A 22,821-nucleotide genomic window follows, 5' to 3' on the forward strand; every position below is an offset into this window, starting at 1 on the left:
GCCCGTGGCGTGGAGGGCTCAGGGCAGCCCTTCCATGTCCTGCTGTGGGTGGTGGCTGGGACACGAGCTGCTCTCTGTGGTAGGAGCAGGACTGGGAGCTGTATTCCGCCTCCAGCCTCGCTCAGGGGCACAACCTGCAGGAGTGTGACACCCCTGGGACACCTCTGAGTCAAGGAGGGCATGTAGGGTGAGGGAAGACACCGCAGTGTGTGCCCCCAGAGCCCAGCCCTGGGCCAGGGGAGGCTGCCGTGGGCGAGGGGGCCGTGTGTGATGTGATGTTGATGCTCCCCAAAATCCTGCGGTGGCTGTTCCCAGTGTGGTGGGTACCACACCCCCCGAGAGGGCTGTGCCCGGTGGGGTGCTCCCCAAGTCCCCAGGGTGTTGTCCCCATGTGCTGCACCCCAAACCCCTTGGAGGGGCTGTCCCCGGTGTGATGCTCCCCGAACCCCCGGGATGCCGGCACCGCTCCCTCCCCCCGTGCGGGGAGGCGGGGACCGGGCGGGGGCGGTGGCGATGCCGATGCCGTCCCCCATCGCGGGGCGGGCTGAGGCCGGTCCCACCGCCCCGTCCGGCCTCCGGGCGGAGCCGGGCGCGGAGCGCGGAGCCGAGCGGGCGCGGGGCGGCGGCGGCGGGCGCGGGGCGGCGGCGGGATGCCGGGCTACGACTACAAGCTGCTGGAGCGGCCGCGGCGCCGGGTGCTGTGCCCCCTCTGCGGGAAGCCCATGCGGGAGCCCGTCCGCGTCTCCACCTGCGGCCACCGCTTCTGCGACACCTGCCTGCAGGAGTTCCTCAGGTGAGACCCCGCATCACGCCACGGGCGACCCGACCTGACGTTACTCCGCGCACCCCTTCTCCCGTGGGGTACCCTGGTCGCGCACCCCCGCACCGCCCGATCCGGGGTTCCGCACCCCCGGCGGCGGCGGCTGCTCCCCGCCACCGCCACCCCCCTTCCGCCGCCGGCCCCGGGGTGCGGGGTCCGGGGGCGCCCCGGCGAGGGGTGCGGGGTGCCCTGGGCCGGTGTCAGAGTGCGTGGTGCACGGGGGTGCGGATGCCCCGGGGCCGGGAGGGAATGCGGGATATCCCGGAAAGGGGCGCGGGGTGCCTGGGGGTGCGGGGGTCCTGGGGAAGGATGCGGGGTGTCCGGGGGTGCTCCGGGCCAGGGAACGGCTGCGGTGTGCTCCGGGAGAAGATGCGGAGTGCCCCGGGAAAAGCGCGGAGTGTCCCGGGAAAGGTGCGGGGTGCCCAGGGATGCCTCGGGCCAGGGAAAGGTGCGGGGTGCCCGGTGGTGCCCCGGGGCAGGGAGGGGGTGCGGGGCGCGCCCAGCCCGTGACAGCCGCCCCGCGGGTGCAGCGGCCCGTGGCCCCTTGGCTGAGGAGGAGGCTGAGGAGGAGGAAGAGGAGGGCCGGGTGAAGCCCGGAGCGGCGAGTTTCGAGAATCGAGCTTAACCCCTTCCTGCCCCGGCCCCGCCGGAGGAAGTGGCCGGGGGTGTTTTTGGGGAGGGGTGTACGGCCACCCCGGCGTCCCCGCGCCCACGGGTGAGCGCGACCCGGCCGTGTGCGCTGGACGAGAGCGAGGAGCCGGGGCCTCTTCCGACCCCTGCGGTTTGGAACCCCCGGTACCAGCAGCCAGGGTTCACGTGCGGGGCCGGTGCTGCCCCGGTTCCCGGCCGCCGCACTCGGCGCGGTCCCGGGGGTCCCGCGGGGCACGGCGAGGGGGTGCCCGTGCTCTCTCCGGGCGGTGACAAGCGTCACCCGGGCCTTTCCCCGCCTTTCCCAGCCGGAGCGACCTTCGCCCGGGGACAGCTCACGGGCAGTCCCGTCACCGGGGCCGGTTTCTGTGAAACCGGGCGTTCCCCGGGGCACGTGTCAGAGCGCATCTGTCCCCCCCGCTCCCCCGCACTCTTCCCGCCGGCACCTCCGCTCTGCCGGGGGGAATGGCCTCGGGGGTCTCCCCGAGCACAACGTGTTTGCTCTGGATCAGTTTGGGGCTCCCGTGGGCTGAGCCGTCCAGCTGCACCGGGGTGCTGGGACGGGGTGCCGGGGGGTGCCGGGGTTCCCCGCCCCATCACCTCGCTGTGCCCCAACACGCCGTGAAGGTCAGAGGCAAGGACGGTCCCCCCGGGTGCTGCCTCAGCACATTCCCTGCCCGGCCAAGCGTGAGGAATGGGAAGGCTTTGTCGGGGATTAGGCGCTGGCTTCGGGTCATCGTCCCACTTCCCCGCCAGCCCCAGCACCCCAACACCGTGCACGGGGTGCAGGCACAGCTGGCAGTCCTGGAAAGGCAGCAGAGTGATCCCAGCCACGGGCAATGCCAGCCACGAGGCAATGCCACGGGCTCCCCGGGAAGGGCCCGGTGCCTGGCCCTGTCTTGGAGCACCTTATCTCGGTGGATCCCTGATGACTCCCGCAAAACCACCTGTGACAAACAGAGTGTGCATATGGCAAGAGCTGGTTGCAGCCGTTCCTTACGTGGGTCACACCCCACAGGGCTGTGGTTCCTGGGGTTCACTTGCACTCCCAGCGCAGGGTTGGTGGCCGCAGGGGACATGACCGTGCCGTGGCCAGGCAGCCCAGGCTGGCGCGTGCCCGGCGGCACTGCTGGCTCCGTCCCGGCGTCTCACATCCACTTGGCAGCTCCAGTCGAGGCCACGCCGGTGCCTGCCAAGGCCTTGCAGTGATTAGATGGGCACAAGGGCTGTCCACCAGGACAGCCTTGTTCAGTGTCACCTCAAAGACAGCAGAGCCACAGGGTCCCTTTGTATCCATTCTGCATGTCCCTGTAGGCAGCACCTGTGGTCTCCCACCCCAATGTCCATCAAAGATCGTGCATGGACACCCTCTCCAACCCCTGGGTGCAGTGATGTGTGGACCAGAGGTGATGGTGACTCCTGGCCAGCCTTGTCACAGGCCAGGCTGCCTCTTTGGCTCGGTCCCTGCCTCCACTTCATGCTGCTCCTCTGCATGGCAGGGCTGAGCAGGGCCCTTCCCACCTCAGAGAGAGCTCTCGGGAGGAACACCCCATCCTGGGGGCCCAGCAGGATGGGGACCCCTCCAAGGGGGCTGCCTGTCCCCCTGTCCTGACTCACCGTGGTGGCTGCTGGGGCCATTTCCTGTGGAGCAGGAGTCCCAGGGCCACGCATCAGGCCTGCACATCTGGCGCCCAGCTGTTGCCCTCCCCCACCTCCCTTGGGCCTCTGCACCTGGGTCTGCCCCGGCCCCTGCTGGCCCCTCCTGGCCAGCCGCCGGCACCCTCCTTAATCCCAGGGGACGGGATGGGCAAGGGGCTGCCGGGGCTCCAGATGGTGCCACGCTCCGTGGCGGCTGGCCCAGGCCCCTGGGGACCGCAGCCGCCGTGCCCGGCCGGGGGTGGGGGGCTGCCTGGGGGGGGTGTCTGGCGGGGGCATTTCCCAGCTCAGACAGATGGAGCAGGATTAGAGCCGTGGCTCCCCCAGGGTGGCGGCTGGATTTGGTACGGGGTGAGCGCTCAGCAGTGCAGGGACAGCACCAATGTCCTGGGGTGGGATGGCGGGGAGCCGGTGGGACATCGTGGCTGTGTCACCAGCCCCGAGTGATCCCGAGCCTTCTGTGTCTTGCAGCGAAGGCGTCTTCAAGTGTCCAGAGGACCAGCTGCCCCTGGACTACGCCAAGGTGAGCCTGGCACACGGATGGGTACCCTGCTCCAAGGGGACATCCCCACCAAGGGGCCGTCCCCAGCTCTGCACAGCGCCTGGCACAGCCGCGCCTGCCTGGCACGGGCGCCCGGGCGGAAGCAAGAGCCCTTTGTGCCACGGGGCCGGGGAGCGGAAACCCGCTCCCGACAAAGGGCGCTTGTTGGTGTGCCCGGGGGGGATCCAGCCCCGGGCAGCGTGCCCAGGGCTCCCAGCCAGGCTGTGCCGGGGGCTGTGTGCCCCCACAGCCTGCTGCAGGATGCTGATAGCCCACTGCTGCCCCTCCAGATCTACCCCGACCCCGAGCTGGAGGCGCAGGTGCTGAGCTTGGCCATCCGCTGCATCCACAGCGAGGAGGGCTGCCGCTGGAGCGGGCTCATCAAGCACCTCCAGGTAGGGCCTGAGAGGATGGGGGGGGTCAGAGCTGTACCCTGAGACCTTCCTGTCACCATCCCTGTGTCCCCCAGGCCCATCTCGGCACCTGTGGCTTCAACGTGATCCCCTGCCCCAACCGGTGCAGCGCCAAACTGAGCCGCCGTGACCTCCCCGAGCACGTCCAGCACGGCTGCCCCAAGCGCAGGGTCAAGTGCGAGTTCTGTGCCAGCGACTTCACTGGGGAGGCCTTCGAGGTGGGCAGTGGGGGGGACACTGTGGGGGACACCGCTGGCCGGGGTGCCATGGTGGGCATGGCTGTGCTGGGGGTGTTGTGGGGGTGTAGCCGGGATGTGTGAGCACCCCAGTGGGATGCAGGGGCACCATGGGGACACAGCCTGGGTATGGGGACACTGCGGGAGACACATCATGGCAGGGGCAGCCTTGGGGGGAATGTGGGCTTGTGGGCTCCTGGTCATTGTGCCCTCTGGCTGTGGGGGCACCGTTTGTCCTCATCCCTGTCAGGGCTGGCTGGCGAGGGCAGCCAGAGGGTGATGACACTGTCGTGGTCCCCAGGGCCACCAGGGCACGTGTCCCCAGGAGAGTGTGTACTGTGAGAACAAGTGTGGGGCCCGCATGATGCGGCGCCTGCTGTCCCAGCACGCCCTGGCCGAGTGCCCCAAGCGCACCCAGCCCTGCACCTACTGCTCCAAGGAGTTCGTCTTTGACACCATCCAGGTGAGTTGGAGTCCATGGGGACCCTCATCCTGCCAGCTCCCAGCCCCAGCTGACAGCCTCTCTGCCTCCCCAGAACCACCAGTACCAGTGTCCCCGGTACCCCGTGCCGTGCCCCAACCAGTGTGGGACACCCAGCATTGCCCGGGAGGATGTGCCCACCCACCTCAAGGAGAGCTGCAACACTGCCATGCTGCTGTGCCCCTTCAAGGAAGCTGGCTGCAAGCACCGGGTGAGTGTTGTCCCTGAGACCAACCTGCCCTGGCATCCTTGGGCACGGGGTGTTGTCCCTACCATGTCACGCCTGTGCCCCACAGCACCTCCACACCGCTTCTGCCCTGACGTCCATCCCATCCCTTGTGCTCAGTCCCATCCATGTGGCCCCGTGATCTCACCCCTGTGTTTGCCGCCCAAGTGTCCCCCTGCCACCCCAGCCAGGCGTCCCTGTGCCACCCCTGTGTCCCCATGACACTCCTGTGCCAGTACCCCCATGCTCCAATGACATCTCCGTGTTATCGCCACGGTACCTTTTCTCCTGTCCCGTGTCCCCATGCTGTCCCTGCCACCCTCCTGCTGACGGTCCTGCTGTCCCCGCAGTGCCCCAAGATAGCCATGGGCCGGCACCTGGAGGAGAGCACCAAGACCCACCTGGGCATGGTGTGTGCCCTGGTGAGCCGGCAGCGGCAGGAGATCCTGGAGCTGCGTCGGGACGTGGAGGAGCTGTCGGTGAGCAGCGACGGGACCCTCATCTGGAAAATCGCCGACTACGCCCGCAAGCTGCAGGAGGCCAAAGCCCGCAGCAACTACGAGTTCTTCAGCCCCCCGTTCTACACCCACAAGTACGGCTACAAGCTCCAGGTGTCGGCTTTCCTCAACGGCAACGGCAGCGGGGAGAGCAGCCACCTCTCCGTCTACATCCGCGTGCTGCCGGGCGAGTACGACAACCTGCTGGAGTGGCCCTTCTCCTACCGCGTCACCTTCTCCCTGCTGGACCAGAGTGACCCCTCGCTCTCCAAGCCCCAGCACATCACCGAGACCTTCCACCCCGACCCCAACTGGAAAAACTTCCAGAAGCCGGGAGCCTCGCGCAGCTCCCTGGACGAGAGCACCCTGGGCTTCGGCTACCCCAAGTTCATCTCCCACGAGGACATCAGGAAACGGAACTACGTGCGGGACAACGCCATCTTCATCAAAGCCTCGGTGGAGATCCCCCAGAAGATCCTGGCCTGAGCCCCGGAGGGGGACAGGATGTGACCGGGGCGCCCGCCCAGGGGTGCCCCAGGTGGTGCTGAGCCCCTGCCCGCAGCCGGTGTCCCCAGCTCGGGGACGCTGCCGTGGCACCGCGGTGGCTCTCAGGACAGGCAGGGATGGGGCTGCTCCCACGGCTCTCCTGGGGCTGGGACTTTCCGACAGCCCCAGCTGCCCCCTGGAGCAGCCCCTTCTCAGGTGCCAGGGGGTGCCAGGGGGCTGGGCCCCCTAAGCCCCTCCCCGAGGTGCCCAGCAGCCCCCAGCAGCCTCGCTGGGGACCCTGCAGGACCCTACTGGCCAGAGCCATATTTTGTAAACTGGTGCTCCCCAGGTTGTTATTTATTACCCCGGGCTGGGGCTGCTGCCCCCTCCCCACATCTTTTTCTTTTCAATAAAATTTTCTTGTATTTATTACGGCCGCCTGAACCTCCTTCCTTTGTCTGAACCTCCTTGCTCTGCCTGCCGGGATCGGGATGGCAGGACCGGGGGATGCTCCTGGGTGCTGGGGACGGGGAGAGCCGGGACTGGGCTGGGGGGCACGGAGAGGGGTAAATCCCTGACCCACATCCCGGCGGCAGACGGGCTCAGATGGAGCCGGTTAATTCGGTAATCACCGGCAGCGGCGGGGATGTGCCGGGCTGGGGGAGCCGCCAGCCCCGGGGGGCTGTTTCCCTGCTGGCCCCGCTCTGTCCCATCAGCCCCTCGTTAGCGCTGGGTAATTAACGCCCCGGGGGAGGGCGGCATCCCGAGCAGGGGGTGGGCGATGGTGGGGGGCACTGGGGCAGACTGGGGGGGTCGGGCTGGGTCAGGCCCCATGTCCGTGTGTCTGATCCCGCTCCCGTCACCCCGGCAGCAGTGGGGGGGGGGTCGCTGTCTCTGCAGGATAATCCCACAATTGCATTAGTGCTGCTCCAGTTTAATGCAATTAGCCCCTAATTAGCTGCACCCTGCGGCCCTGCCTGGGCTCGGGGGGAGCAGCACTGCCGGGGGTGTCCCCATACCCCGTTCCCTCCCCTCCCCCCAGGAGTGTCCCCTCTGAGCAGGTCCCAGCCCGGTGTGGCAGCCCGGGGTCCTGGGGAGCTGGGCAATACTCCTGTCCTTGCTGGTACCCGGTACCAGCCTGTACTGGTGCCAACTTCCTGCCCAAACTGGTGCCCGATACGAGCCCACCCCACTGCCCAGTGCCAGCCTGTACCGGTGCCCAGTGCCATTTCTGCAGCAGGGCTAAATGCAGGTCCATACTGGTGCCCAGTGCCAGCCTGTAGTGGTGTCCAGCGCCAGTCCATACTGGGCCCCCAAACTGGTGTCTAATGCCAGCCCATTCTGGTGTCCAGTGTCAGCCTGTACTGGTGTCCACACTGGCACCAGTGTCACCCCATGCTCGTGCCAAGTGCCAGCCTCATGCTGATTTCTGATGCCAGCCCCCAGTGACGGACAGCTCTTGCCCATACTGGTGCCTGGAGTGTCCAGTATCAGCCTGTGCTGGTGCCCAGTGCCAGCCCACAGTGGTGGCGCTTCCAGCCCACACTGGTGACCCATACTAGCCCATATTGGTGCCCAGTGCCATCCCAAACTGCTGCCCAGTGCCAGACCATACTGGTACCAGTGCCAGCCCAAACTGGTGACTATTGCCAGTCTATTGCCAGCCCATACTGGTGACCAGTTTCAGCCCGTACTGGTGCTCAGTGCCACCCGTGTGTGACCTGTGCTGGCCCACACTGGTGCCCGGCTCCAGCCCGTCCCAGTGCCCGGTTCCAGCCCATCCCAGTTCCCCGTTCCAGTCCATCCCAGTGCCCGGTTCCAGCCCGTCCCAGTGCCCACTTTCAGCCCATCCCAGTGCCTGTTCCAGTCCATCCCAGTGCCGGTTCCAGCCCATCCCAGTGCCCGATTCCAGCCCATCCCAGTGCCCAGTTCCAGCCCATCCCAGTGCCCGGTTCCAGCCCGTCCCAGTGCCGGTTCTAGCCTGTCCCAGTGCCCGGTTCCAGCCCATCCCGGTGCCCAGTTCCAGTCCATCCCGGTGCCCAGTTCCAGCCCATCCCGGTGCCCGGTTCCAGCCCATCCCAGTGCCCGGTTCCAGCCCGTCCCAGTGCCCGGTTCTAGCCCATCCCGGTGCCCAGTTCCAGTCCATCCCGGTGCCCACTTTCAGCCCATCCCGGTGCCGGTTCCAGCCCGTCCCGGTGCCGGTTCCAGCCCATCCCGGTGCCGGTTCCAGCCCGTCCCGGTGCCGGTTCCAGCCCGTCCCGGTTCCGGTTCCAGCCCATCCCGGTGCCGGTTCCAGCCCGTCCCGGTGCCGGTTCCAGCCCGTCCCGGTTCCGGTTCCAGCCCATCCCAGTGCCCGGTTCCAGCCCATCCCAGTGCCGGTTCCAGCCCATCCCGGTTCCGGTTCCAGCCCATCCCAGTGCCCACTTTCAGCCCGTCCCGGTGCCGGTTCCAGCCCGTCCCGGTTCCGGTTCCAGCCCATCCCGGTGCCCGTTCCAGCCCGTCCCGGTGCCGGTTCCAGCCCATCCCGGTGCCGGTTCCAGCCCGTCCCGGTGTCCCCGTGTCCCCCTCCCCGGCCGTTGCTCGGCTCAGTGGCGCCGCCGCGTGGGGACAGAGGGGAGGGGAAGATGTGAATAGAAATTTATAGCCTTATAATTTATATAAATGAATAATAATTATCATTCTTATTATAATAATTATAATTATTACGTTAGCAAATTGTTGTAATTCGTATTAAATACACGCTTTATCCTTACACATCTTATGCTTATTTTTTATTTTATAATCAATATATATAGTATATATAATACTTTAAAATATTTTAAATTTAATAATTAATATTTTCATCTATTTATATTATTATATCAAATTGCATATATCAATAGATTACATTACTTCATATTTTTGTATTTTATATTATAGAAATTCTATCTGTATATTTACACATCTTCCAACCTTCATATTTATCATGCATTTAATTTCTATTTAATAGCTATTTATAATTCTTATCCTTCTATATTTTTATATTTTATATTTATTACATACATTTTATTTCTATATTTTCATTTTTGTGCATATATACACACCCCCATACACACAGAGAGTACAGCCCTGTCCCTCTACCAGCCCACACGCTGGGTGCTGGCAACCCTTCATTCCAACCAGTTGCCTTAAAAATAATAAAATAAAATCAAAATCCTTATATAATTTGTGAACTAAAAGTGGGAAGCAGTGCTGGAGGAAGCCTGGATGAAAAAAAAAAAAAAACCCTGGGAGCTTAGAGCTGTCCCTGTTCCCACCTCAGGGATCAACTCCCAGCTCCGCTTTCCCTGCTCGGGTTGATTTTCCAGCCCTTTTCCAGCCCTGTCTGTGGGATGTGCTGGTGGGTGCTGTGCTGCAGCTCCGTTTACCTGGGCACGTCTGGAAATGTCAGCCGGATCTTGGAGCACCTCTTAACCTTCAGCGTGGCAGCGATTCCCCGGCACGGCCTGGGCTGCAAGAAAAGCAGGAGGGGGAGATTCTCTCAATGCTCGAGGAGGAGAGGGAGACAAATCGATTTTTGCTACTAAATTTAGCCTCACATATCAAGTTTAAAAATAAACTTCCTGGAAACTTGGTGGTTTGAGGGTTTATTCTAAAGGTTTGTGCTGCCAGCTCACTCCCTGCTCCGTTTTCCCAACATTGCTGGGACACCGGAAGGACTTTCAGAAGATGCTCAAATCACAGAGGAAAATCTTATTAAATACCCAAAAAATCGAGGAAGACCCCACCTGGAGGGCCCTTTGCCTGCGTAAGACCCCCATCACAGTGGAGATGCTCTAAAATAACCCCCAAACCTTTTTAACATCTTTGGGATTGTAGACAGGGAGGATTTTTGGGAAAACCACTTCATCTGCTCACACCATAGAGCCCTGATTTGTGCTGATTCTTGATGCTTCTTCTCCGAGACAATGAAACCAGACATTGGTAGTGTATAGGGAGAAAAACGTGAGAAAAATTTCCTTTGCACATCCCTTATTAAAGACTCATCTGGGCTCCTTCCCTCCCCATTTGCCCCCAGGACTGAGGGGTTTGAGGGCAGTAAAAATTGACAAGATTTCACAGCAGTTTTTTGGTGCAATCTCACTTCCCTCTCTGTACATCTCTCAGGCTTGCAGCCACCCCAGCAGAATCAACAGCCTGTACCCAATTGCTTTGAAATTAACTTAAACTAAGCAGATAAAACACTCCAGTAATTTTATTGCAATTTGCCTCTGCTGAACGTCGAAGAGTATGCAAAAGGCGGCTCTTGCTGGAGGGTGTCCAGTGTATGCTCCTCCAGCAGCTGACCACAATGTGCCACTTTCCTTTGGTTCCTCCACCCTCTGGACCCCCCAAGGATTTTTTTCAGCTCTGAATTTTTGCAGCATCCCCAAGGTTGCTCCTCTCTGAACATCACAAGTGCCGGAGCTGCTGGAGCTCACAGAGAACTTCTGGGCGTTGCCTACCTTGGGTCAAAATCTTTGGAAGAAAAACCCATTTGGCCCAAAAGGAGCAGTTTTAAAATGTTGGATTTTACTCGAAGCCCTCAGCTTAGATGTGGCTGCAGGTGATTTCTCAGTGGAGGCAGCAGCTGCTCACACCAAGTCCCTGCTGGATCATTTTCCACCAGATCTTTGCTCCACATCCAACTGGCTGCAAAGAGGATGAGAAAGTCTCCTTGCAGAAGAGATTGTTCCTGTTGGGGGGATGGATGAAGAAACCAGATACCAAAGAAGCTTAGAGTCAAAGGAGAAGAGGATCCTGAAGCTCTGATGGATGGAGTGGCTGCTGTTGGAATTTCCGGATGCTGGAGAGGGATGCAGCAGCGCCTGTGGGCAAACAGCTCTTCCTGCCTAAGCTCAGCCAGGCTAAGCTGCCTGGTTTAGCCCAAATTCCAGGAAAACCATGTGAGAACCAAATGTCCATAGTGTTTGGGGAACAGTGGGACAGTCGGAAAGAGAGATTTTGATGCTCAGGTTTGCAGTGAGATGGGGCTGGAGTTTTGCCCTTCTGAGAGATGGAAGCAAAGATTAAATGAGATGTACAGTCCTGGGAGAGGGGAGGAAACCCTGGCAGGTCCCATCTTCTGGAAGGTGACCATTAATGTTACAAATTCCCTTTAAAATTTTGGCAGGACTCAAACCCCCTCCTCCACTCCTCCTCCTATTTTTAACCATTATTTCAGCACCTTTCTCTCTGAGATTATTTCTCCGTTTTCCCAAACCCTTCCTCTTACCGGAGCAGTCAGCCAGACTCTGCCTGATAGATTCCTATCCCAGAAACCCATGGAAACCCTTCCCCAGAATCCCTCTGGGACAAGCACCTACCCTGTGACTCCATGGCCACCTCACACTGAATAAAACCAGCAGAAGGGACAGAGGGACCAGGTCTCTTTTTTTTCACTTTTCCTGTGGACAAAATAATAATAATAAAGAAAATTCTAATTGGTACCCGTAGCACAGAAGCAGCAGCCTTGATCATCAGTCTTGTGGCTTAATGAAATACAGCAGCAATTCCCAGTTCCCTTCCCAGCGATCCCCAGCAAACAGCTCTGTTTGGTTTCCACGGGAGCAACTGAGTCCCCCGGAGACATCCGACATGGAAAGCTTAAAGAAAACTCACAAGTGTCTTTTATAAAACGTTCACTTTGGGCTGCAACAAACTGGGCTGGTGGCTGAACAGCTCCAAAGCTTCTGCTCCAAACACAGGACACAGATTCCCTGTGGAAGGGTTCACAACATGCTCTTGTTGTGAGGATCCCCCTAAGGTCCAGCTCGAGGTTCTGAAGTGGTGTGGGGATGGGGAGGACGGTGCTGCTGATGAGGGCGAGGAGCTCAGGAAACACCTGAGCTTTACTCATTCCCCAAGGAGCAGAGCAGGCACCCAGGATCCAGCAGGGAGCAGAGCCTTTTGCTGGTCAGAGGTGGGGAGAGCACTGACCCATGGATGGACAGATGGACAGAAAGGCAAGAGGAGCTGCAGTGTGAGCCCCAAAGGTTGGTGATCACCCACAAGGGGCTCCTGGGAGAGCCCAGGGGGAAGGAACATTCCTGGCCTTTTGGTTCCTCTTAATTCTGCACTAGGCAGAGAGAAAAAACCACAGGAGGATTTTGCACGTTTCCAGGAGAGCAGGGCATAGCTGGCTCTTCCCTTCCTCACCCCGGTGACAGTGCCACAGCCAGACCCCCACCCTGGGCACCTACACCACGGATCCAGCCTTCGCTCCCAACATCCCACCTGGGAATGAGGCAGGACAGTGCTTCTCTTCAGGGGTGAGCAGGGAAGGATGGAGCACCCATCACAAGGGCTGCTGCAGGGGTGAAAAGGGTTGGTTCAAAGAAAAATCTCACTCCCAGACCAAAAGGAAAGGTTTCAGTATATTTTAATAGTAAAATGATTCTTATTTTTTCAAAGCAATGTCCCACCTGGATGAGTCTCAGCAGGATTTTTGCTTCCTGGTCCTGCTGTACCGGGGCAAAGCCTCGGAGGTCGTGGCTGTACCTGTGCAGAACAGTCCCCAAAAACTCACAGCGTGCTGCCACCACCACCAAACACCTCCCAGGCAACCACCACCACGGCACAGGACTCTGCTCAGGCTCTCGGGAGAAGGGCAGGAGTTAAAAATTAGCTTTTAATAACAGTCTGGGTTAAGATTTGGAGCAGGCTACGGAACAGAGGAGAGGCCAAGGTTTTATTTAGTAAAAAGGAGCAGAACACCTTACAGTGACTGACTGGGCAGGGAGGGGTGAGGTCAGAGCACAGCCCTCGCTGGGGTTGGGTTTGGGACGGGGAAGACGACGGGGTGACTGTAGGGGAAGCAGCTTCAGACTCGAACTCTGGCTCCAACAGAATGGATTCAGAAAAATATTGCATGAAAAGCCTCAGGATTTTCGTTCTTTCATAGATGTATATTTACCAGTTTTCACAAAGACTGCAGGAATACGATTATAAACAATAAATTAGGACTTCATGTTGCTATCATTTGGCATAACACAATCAGGCAATTTTTCCTTTTTTTTTAAATATAAGGCAACACAAGCCAACACATAATTTAATCCGTCTTTAGTCAAATTGCTTAACTTTGCTCAGGAGTTACCACTAAAGAACGGGTTATAGTACACTTAAAAGAATTTAAATAATGACATAAGTGTACTAACTTACGCAAGGAGTCAGAAACGTACTCTGCTAAGCTTTGAAACCTAAATATTTGTTACAGCCCAGGACTACACATTCTAAATTAAAAAAATACAAATAAATGTTTTCTAATTTTCCCATTTACGAAAAACTTTTAAGAATCTCTAGCCAACTATGACGTCACTTCAAAACTTTTTTTAAATTTTTTTTTTTTAACTTTGTATGATGTCTTTAAGATTTTTTTAAACCATGCTCATTAAGGAAAGTTCAAGGAGCAAATACTTAAGGCTTTGTTTTTCCAAGGGCTGTGAGGGAGGCCAGTGGATGGCAGAGGCCAGTGGGTTCACCCATACACAATGCTACTCAAACCCACACTACCAGGCGACATTCATACAGAAATATTACACTTAAAAGTTACAGTGTAGAGCAATATTTTTTAGCCAGTGTACATAGAAAGAATCAATGCATTTATTTTTTTAAACTTTTTCTTCTTTTTTTTTTTTTTTTTAATTTCCAAACTTGATTGTGATCATTATGTTCAAGTATTAGTCTCGTTAACAGAGATGAGGAATTTTCTACTTACAATAAATTCTGCTGTTAGAAAGGAAAGGGATGTTTTGGTACACAGAGGAGAAGAAGATGCTGAGGTTACCCAGTAGTTAGTGTCCTACAGTCACTGACTCAACTGGCTGCTGGAAGTGACGTGAGGAAGGAACAGAAGGAGTTAGGCACCGAGACCCTGGGAAAAAGGGATGTTATAAACAGCCTCGCTAATTCCCAGGGAGAAGAATTGTTCCATTAAATCCGCTGGGGTGTTTTGATGGAGAGAACAGGGGACTGTCAATCCCACAGTGGCTTGTGAGAGGAGCTTTGATTCAGACCAACTGCCTCCCATCCCACAGCGGGACTGCGCTCGCTGCACCGCGGACGGGCTGAGCTACATCTCCTCACCCTGACAGTAATTCCAGCTTCCAGAGAAGTGGCTGAACCCTTTTTGGAGTTGTCAGTGGGTCTGGATTCCCTTCACACGAGGCTGGCCAGACTCCTAGCAGCGAGGGATTCAGACAACGTGAGCTTTGAGGCTGCTGAAGGGCAGTGGGGAGGGGGAACACGAAGGAAGGCAGCTCCCCGTGGCCGCCTTCATCCCAAACCTGCCGTTCCCCTCCCCATACCCTGTCCAGAAAACAGAAAGTGTCAGAAAAATCTGCCAGAGACTTTTGACTTTGGACAAAGTCTAAATGATAAACGCGGGCAAGAAACAGCTGAAAAGCTTCTCCCTCCATTAAAGCCTAAATACATACCCCTAGCTGGCTCTTTTCAAATGTAGGCTCTTTTTCAATTACACAGGCCTCTAGACAGTGCAAATGGTCAATGTTTAATGCATTAATGAAATGGGCTTTTGAGTTGAAAACAAGCCCTACTCCCTGACAAAATTCTGTTGCTCTTAATCTTGTGAGGAAATTGAGATGGAAATGGAAGCAGCTACACTACCTCGCTCTCGCCGGAGCTGGAGCACAGATGCGGCTGCAAAACCCTGCAGCAACTCAACCTCAGTCCAGCGAGGAGCTGCTCAGCAGAAGGCAAAAAAAAAAAAAAGCTGCACAAAGGGGGACTCTGCGGTGAAGAAACAGTGTGGCGTGAAGTAGTGTAATGAAATTCTTTGACACAAAAGGCATGTTAAATATTTGATGCATAAAGGAGAGAGATAACATGTAAGCAAAGCTCTTTAAATATACAGTATGTCTTCTTCCAATGGGTACTATAATGATCACACAAGTTTGCAAGTTAAAAATGCCTTGCTTATTAATTAAAATTAAGACTAAAACCTATAATTTTTTTTTTTTTTTGTCTGTGAAAGTGACTGCAGCCTATCTATACCCTGGGTGTTGAATATGAAGATTTCGACTATCAGTTGGTTCAGGTGCTCGGTTCATGGGAGGCCGATGGACTTTTCCCAGCACGGCCATGCTCTGGTCTCGGAAGCAGGACTGCTGGAAGTCCCCACTTAGGTAATCCATGGTCTGCATCACATTATTCTGGCTGGATGGGCCAGCTCCAGCTCTGTAATGTGTTCCTCCTGCACAATCCAGCGTCGCTCCTGCTGGCTGTCCCCCATGGAAAGGCATGGTGAGGTCCTGGGACCCAGAGCTGTCACTGTTGGGCGTGGGCAGAATGTTATTCCAGAGGGGCTGGAAATAGTGCCCATTGGTATATGGCAAAGGTCCCTGCAACCCGTTCACAGGCGGAGAAGGCGTAGGCTTCTCGATGGGGGGCTTCAAGCTGAAGGACTGGCCCATGCACAGTTCTTGAGGGTAGTTGGAAGTTTTGCCAGGGAAACTCTGCCCTGCAATCTCTCTCTGAGGGTGCTTCCCTGCGAGTCCAGCAGGCCCAGCAGCATCCCCACACATTTGCTGCAGATGTGCAAGCTGGTGCTGGTTCCACGCAACCGATTTGATTTCGTTCTGGTAGGTGGGTGGCACCCTGTTAATATTGACCATGGGCACATTAACAGAGGCAGGAGGAATAGCAGCAGCAGCATGGTCGACAGGGTTTACTACACAGGAAGGCATGGGTGTAGGGACATTGTGAGTAGATACCCTGGTACTTGCATTGATAAGCAGGTTGCGACTTATAGGGCTGGGGTTTGCAATCTGTCCCTCACACACTGAGGTAGTGCTAATGCCAGCTCTGGCCTGGCAGAACTGGTTAATCTGGTGCACAATGCTGCTCAGGTCCGGTGGCTGGTTCTGCTGCAGGGTGGCAGCCATAGAGAGGGGAATGGTTGAGGTAGACACGGTCACATTCGGCGGCGCGTCTGCATCCGGCATCTTTCTGCCTCCATGTAAACCCGGCTGCAGCAGCGGATTCGGGGGGTGCTGCAGGGTCTGGTGTGCCATGGTCTGAGGGTGCTGCAAGCCCTGCGGCTGCTGCATGTTCTGCGGGTGCGGCAGCGCCTGCGGGATCCCCTGAGGGTGCGGTAAGCTGGGTGGCTGTGGAATACCCTGAGGGTGCTGCGGGATGCTCTGGGGGTGCGGCAAAGTCTGTGCATGCTGGAGAGCCTGCTGGCGAGCGAGCGCCTGGGGGTGGGATAAAGTGCTTGGTGCAACGTACGGCGTGGAGGGGGGGTTCATCATCGCCTCCGGCAGCAGGCGCGCGCGCGTCCCGTCAAAGTCCTTGATGATTCCTTTCGCTGGGGATTTGACTATGGCCAGCAGGCCCGTTTTCGTGGTGGCCTGAGACGGGTAGGGGCTGTACCTCTGGCCCGAAGTATCGAGTCCGTTCACAGTACGGCGTATGTGTTTCCTCTGGGGAACCTTGACGCTGTTCGGAAAGATTTTTATAGTCAGTGGATTGTTGGCGACCTTCTTAGCATAAGCATCCAATTCTGCTGGGGTAGGATACTGTGCAGATCTCATTTTCTGTGTAGTGTCCCCTGCAGAGAAAGGAAATTGGTCAGTTCTGGTAAGCAAGGGATCAACCCCAGGGCAAGACAGTCACACAACAAGGGTAGAAAATCTCCAAGGATTCAAGAGGCAAGGAAGCTTCACCCTGCTAGACCAGCGGGTCATGTAGCAGATGCCTCATTCCCTTTATTACCTGGTGACCAACACAAGCCCTAGTTCAGCTTAAGGCAAGACCTGCCCAGGGGAGCAAAACAAAACCATGTTCTCATCAGAGTATGTTTGCAGTTGGACAAAAACAGGTAACGTGTTATAAACATCAGATTGTCTCCAGCTGAAATATTCCTCACAGCTTGCAGTGGTGGGCTGGTTTTTATTCTCTTAATTTAAGCTGCCTCCCCCTCGCTCTTCAAACCATTCACGGTATTTTTACCATGGAATTCAAAATCAGAAAGATATGAATTAAACATGAAGCCCCTGTGAATCCTGAGGTGGAAACCATACTATGGCGGGCTGACCCTGGCTGGGCACCAGGTGCCCCCAAAGCTGCCCTGTCACTCCTTTCCTCAGCTGGGCATGGAAGAAGAAACAGAGGGTCAGAATAAGGAAGGGGAGATATCACTCACCAACTGCTGTCATGGGCAAAACAGACTTGGGGAAATTAGTTTAATTTATTACCAATACGATCAGAGTAGGGTAATGAGAAATAAAAACCTCTTCCTTCCACCCCTCCCTTCTTCCCAGGCTCAGCTTCAGTCCTGACTTTCTCCACCTCCACAGCACAGGGAGATGGACACAGCTGCCTCACCATTGTCTTCCCATGGGCTGCATGGGAATCTCTGCTCCAGTGCCTGGAGCACCTTCTCCCCCTCCTTCTGCAGTGCCCTGGGGGTCTGTGCCGAGCTGTTCCTCTCACCTATTCTCACTCCTCTCTCCAGCTGCAGTTGTGCAGGTTTTCCCTCCTTCTTAAATCTATTGTTCCAGTGGTGTGTCCAACCTGGAGCCAGCTGGCATTGGCTCCATCAGACATGGGGGAAGTTTCTAAGCAGCTCCTGCATCCCCCCACTACCAAACCCTTGCCCTGCAAACCCCATCCACATCAAAGCTTCAGCTCAAGCCTCCATTTACACCCCACTCCTTTCCTAGGTGCTGACATCTGAAAGCGCTGAGTGTCTTTCTGTGCATTAGGAAGCTCTAGTCAGCCCAAACACAGTAAATGGAAGGAGGCTGATTATTTTATGGCCTGCAATTATTTCTTCAGCTGACTTTTCAAGGTGGCACCTTGCTAAGGACAACATCCCCACATCACATGGCAAAATGATGTGATTACCTCACAGGATTAAAAACATGCTACTCCCCAGACAGAGACAAAAGCCTTCTGGAGACAGAGGTGTGGTTTCACTTCCTCTGATTTACCAGATACCTACCTGGCTCACAAGCTCCAACTGCTTCTGCAAAGAACTTTAGAAATCTAGGGAAATGCATGTGAGTCTCTTGCCATAATCACATTCCAAGCAGAGAGTTGGGCTGTTTCCCATCACAGCTCTGCTGCCTAACTCCTATGGGACTCCTGCTGATTTTATAATCTTCAAATAATGGCTTGCAGCTTTGACAATCCAATTTAGCTTTTGCTTGATTTTCCCTCCCTCTTACCTTGCAAACATTTCACTGGAAAAAAATGTCCCTCCTTTTTCCTAAAATTTTCAGCATCCCTGTGCTATTTGCTGTGCTGAGAGAACAGGGAATGTGACAGCCACCCAAGAATACCCCAGCCCCATATCTAGCCCTTTGACCCAAGGAAATTTAATGTTCCAGCAAAGAGCTTTCTGCTCCCAGGCAAACAGCCCTTCCTCTTGAAAATCCACCTCTGATTCTTTCAAGCAAATTGCCTCCAAAAGATGAGTACCAGCCACTTCTCTCTTTGCATCCTGCAGCTCCCTGTTGTCACAGGTGAGGGAGAGCAGCTCTGCTCTAAGAGCTCTCACTTTCAGAAAAGAAAGGTCAGAAAATGGAAAACAGAATGGATACCAAAAGGGAGGTTAATTATGGAAGTATTAAAATATTTTTTGTGAAATGCTTTAAGAGCAGTTTGTCTCCCATCTCCAGCACAGCTCGTACCACGGCGCCAGTTATACCTGTAACTCCCTGTGCTGTCCAGACACTGGCACATATCATCCCTTTCTCTTAATCAAAGGAAATATTAACCCAAACATCTCTCTGTGCTCATCCCTGTACCTGTCTCTGCAGGTAGGTGGTTTATATCTGCCCTTTTGAGCGGGCTGCCGTGCTCCTAAGGGAGGGGAGAGCCTGCGAATGGCATTTGCCAGCACTACCTTGCCTCAAAAGCCAAGGCCTTTGTGAACTCCCAACCTTTATTTTTAGCATTGCCCACGCTCATTAAGGTCTGTTTCTTCCCCAAGACATGACCCTGGCAACCCCCCATGAACCAGAGAAGAACCAAAGGACAAAGGACCCCATATCTGTCTGTGTTATGGTTTATGTTATGCTTGCAGACACCGTCACATTCTATTTTCAGATGAAAAATTAAGGAGATACTTTAAGACACCTTTGCCATCAAAATTTCCCAGCCTGGTTTACATTTCTATAGGCAAACCAGCAAATTAAATATAAACACTGAACAGACACACTGAGTGTTCTTTTATGCAATCATCTGATTTTCTGTTACACAGACGTTTCAGGAAGCAGCTAAATCATGGATGTTTGAACAGGCTGCAGCCATCAGTCAGTCAGACACACCTCTACTCCCAAACCTGAAAGAACTCCTTCCTCTGAGAGAAAATAACCCCTCAGTTACACTTAAATGACACCCCAGCATCAAGTCTGGCATCCTACCAAAAGCAAACCACCTCTTAAATCCCTTGGATGGATCTTCTGAACCCAACCACATTCCAAACAGCACCTGGTTTATGTGCAGGTAAGATGATGCTCCCTTTACTCCAGGCTAACTCAGCCATGTTACTCAGGCCTGAAGGTGAGTGGCCCAGAGTGCTTTGCTAGTAGTTCCATAGGCAAGATTCCATGACTGCAGTAATTAAGACAGTAAAATATTAGAAGAAAGGCATTACACAGTGAGCAAGAATCTGAATATCCCATACAAATACCCTACAAACCAATAAAGAACAATTAATTCTGGTAACTAAGTGAATGGAAAACATGCTAAAATACTCTGAAAGAAAACGCTGGTATTGGATTATCACCATTTGTGTGCAAAAGCAAGAATTCCAGATCAGGCCATAATAAAATGATGAGGCAACAACAGAGGAAGAAGCTTCATTAGGAAAACAATGGGATGAGCTCCAGGAAGCTCCCTAATGGTGAATGTAAGGCTGAATACTTTTATTGAAAAGTAATTATTTCATGTTTATTATAAGGCAAAGCTGTGCATATGAGCAATTACCCCAATAAACTGGTGAGCCTCAAGTTCACAACTCCTGCTAATCCTGTGGCAACCGATTCCTCTGGTCACACTCCTGGTCTCACCACTGGAGCTATTTTTGTCATGGAGTGAGACACATTTCCCTGCCTCACCTCAGCACTAATGGAACATCTTTTAAGTGCATTTCACATTAAGACTTTAAAACCCACTGCTTTTAAAAGCTGCCTATGGTTAAATTTTCATTATCATTAAACAAAATACAAACAGGCCTTCAGGATTGCTACCCTAATGAGAGCTCCTGCACTGTGACAAGCCAGAACCGGCTGTGTCCACCTTCTGCATACAAGCCTCAATTTTAGCAGTTTCTCTAAAGGCTTTACAGAAAGAGCCCTCCCAAAAAGACTCAGTTTAGCTGACGATCCCTTATTCAGTCCAATCTCTTCTTTGATGTCCCCTCCTAACGAAATACTTCCTAAGAAGCACCTTTCACTTGATTCTGCACCATTGTCACAGAAAAATTACCTTTTATTCTCCCCAGAAGGTGTGGCACTGCTGCTATGTCCAACAGCAGCTGCAGACACAACCTGAACAATCTTGCCTCAAATAGCCCAATTGACCAGTCAGGTTTACACTGGAATCACTGGGAGGAAGGAGAGAATATCAATACTGGCCCAGTGAGAAATCCCCTGTGTTGAAGAGGAATTCCAGAATTAACCTGAACTCAGGCTGGAATTCAACAAAAAAATACTGAAATTGGAAGTCCTTTAGTCATCAGTTTCTAAAGGAAAAAATATGTGCATGTTAATCTACCAAACTCCTACTGCACGGACCACTTGTAAGAACAAGCCCCTTATTAGAGAGTGAATATGGAAAAAAAAGGTAATTGAGCTAATATGGATTTTTAAGCACTAATAAAAAGTCTGATCCAGAAAACTACACTTAAAAATTATTAATACAAACACTGTAAGTCTGAAGAAAGGCAATCCTGTGGAATTCTGTACCTTTTATAAAAGCAACAACACTATTATTACAGCCTGCCTCCACTCTCCATCAAAGTCTCAAGTCACTGTTCATTAAAAAATGCTCATTAACTCAGCTCTGCCCTGGCCAGGGGCTGGGCTACTCATGCATCTCCAGCAGAAGAGAAATGCACCAATTAATCGTGCCCACATCTACAGTGAGGTCTGTACCAGCAGCCTCATCTTCCAGAAAAACAGAACAAACCCAACAGCTGAGCATTACCACTGCCAGCCCATGCCTGCCAGCTACTTTATGTCCTAAATTCTTTGAAATGCAGTTCCCAAAGCTCTTCACTGAGCAGGACACAGCAATGCTTTCAGCACATGAATCTGCAAATCTCCAGGAAACAGCATCAGGTACCATCAGGTGAGGAAAACTGCCCAACATACCAGCATGTTGCCTTGTAAAGCCGTAATTAGCAAATACCTGATTTATGCACAGCTGCCCTCACATGAACCTCAACATTCTGCTTTCAGAACTAAGCTCTGACAAAGAAATCTCACGCAATGCACAGACCTGGGCACACCCTCACCCCACAGGCTGTCAGCAACGCTCACACTGGAAATAGAAACAAGAAAGGAGGGGATGCCCAGTCTGATGCCATCACCAGTCCTTTGGTGAGTGAAGATTTTTATTGTTGCTGAGTGGTATTACAATTACCAAGCCCATGGAGTCAGCAGAAGTGCTGTGGGGGAGCTCAGGTGTGGATGGGAACCGTGTCAGTCACTTCTGGCAGGAGCACGACCATGAGCAGGTCACTCTTAAGTGCAAAATTATCTTCCCTGTTTATTTTCTGTTTATTTTCTGTAGCATCACAAGCCTCACTGTATGAACAATTTAGCTACAAGTGGACTGTAAATCACTTGGTTTTAAAAAGCAATGAGTGCATCAGCAAACTGAAATCTCCCAATGCACATTTTGAACACGAGACAGGTCACAGCCCTAAGAACCAAGTAGACAGACCTTACACAGAAATCTTGGCATTTCTGAAATTTCTGCTGAACAATCAGTGTGCTACTTCAGTGATAAAGAGGAGAGACAGAGTAAGAGTTAGAGTTAAAAAAACCTCTAGTCAGTAAACTTACATTCCCAAGCACGAGTTGTTCTTAAAAATACCAGTACAACTATGAAAAAAAAAATGACTGAAGTTATCAAAAAAGAATTATCAGAGCACTCCGCAGACATATTTTCAGAGGCACCAAAGAGACATCAGAAAGAAGACGGAAACTTTGAACTTTAGTAATTTGGGCTAGCTCACTAATATTTGCAGTATAAGCCCCAGGTATGTAGAGCAAGAGCTGCTGACCTCAAAAGGTTTGCATTAGACTGATGTAACTTTTATTGGTGTCTACGAGTAATTGCACGAAGGGAAGTGAGAAAGACTGAGGAAAAAGTTGTGCTGAGAAGCAAGTCAACTGGCACACTTTTAGCACAAAACCTTTTCAGCAGAGAGGCACGAATCTCACAGGAACCTCACTTGCTGCATCCTGCTGTGGTTAAAATTAACCTTTGCAGAGCCAGGAACAGGGGAGCTGCACACATGTGAACCTCTACAGCCATTTCTCAGAGCCTTTATTGACAGATGCCTTGAAGGCATAACAAAAGAAAGACTCTACATTAAACAGTTTTTCCACTGTATCCTAAATGTGTATGTCACAGCGGTACCAGAGCCAGATTTAACAGTTAACCACATCCTGCAGACAAAACATCACTCACATTTCTGAAGTCCAGTGTTCATCTGCGTGTAAGAAAGAAGCTGAAAGGAGAGGTCGCCTGGTCCTGGCAGACAGGCCAGCATGGCAGACAGGCACTAACACAACATGGGGCATTCACTCCTCTGCACACTG

General features: G+C 54.1%; 2 protein-coding genes across 6 annotated transcripts in view; one reads left to right on the forward strand and one right to left on the reverse strand.

Moving 5' to 3' along the window:
• Positions 1 to 572: 572 nt before the first annotated feature.
• Positions 573 to 6,424, forward strand: TRAF4 (TNF receptor associated factor 4). The gene is made up of 7 exons (XM_068210043.1): positions 573 to 793; positions 3,596 to 3,647; positions 3,956 to 4,060; positions 4,135 to 4,296; positions 4,616 to 4,777; positions 4,851 to 5,006; positions 5,372 to 6,424. Exons 1-7 carry the CDS (start codon positions 651 to 653, stop codon positions 6,002 to 6,004), a joined length of 1,413 nt encoding a protein of 470 aa, XP_068066144.1. The 5' UTR covers positions 573 to 650; the 3' UTR covers positions 6,005 to 6,424.
• Positions 6,425 to 14,933: 8,509 nt separating this feature from the next.
• FAM222B (family with sequence similarity 222 member B) overlaps positions 14,934 to 22,821 on the reverse strand; it is a 33,715-nt gene continuing 25,827 nt past the window's right edge. For 3 of the 5 annotated variants that reach the window (XM_068210460.1, XM_068210462.1, XM_068210461.1), the window contains exons 2-3: positions 22,691 to 22,818; positions 14,934 to 16,589 (exon numbers count right to left, since the gene is read on the reverse strand). In XM_068210460.1, coding sequence (XP_068066561.1) covers positions 15,025 to 16,589; positions 22,691 to 22,772 — 1,647 coding nt within the window. In that variant the 5' untranslated portion in view covers positions 22,773 to 22,818 and the 3' untranslated portion in view covers positions 14,934 to 15,024. The remainder of the gene's footprint in view (positions 16,590 to 22,690; positions 22,819 to 22,821) is intronic. The other 2 variants (XM_068210464.1, XM_068210463.1) reach the window with 1 other exon arrangement.

This window comes from Anomalospiza imberbis, chromosome 20 (assembly GCF_031753505.1).
Source record: "Anomalospiza imberbis isolate Cuckoo-Finch-1a 21T00152 chromosome 20, ASM3175350v1, whole genome shotgun sequence".
Classification (NCBI taxonomy): domain Eukaryota; kingdom Metazoa; phylum Chordata; class Aves; order Passeriformes; family Viduidae; genus Anomalospiza; species Anomalospiza imberbis.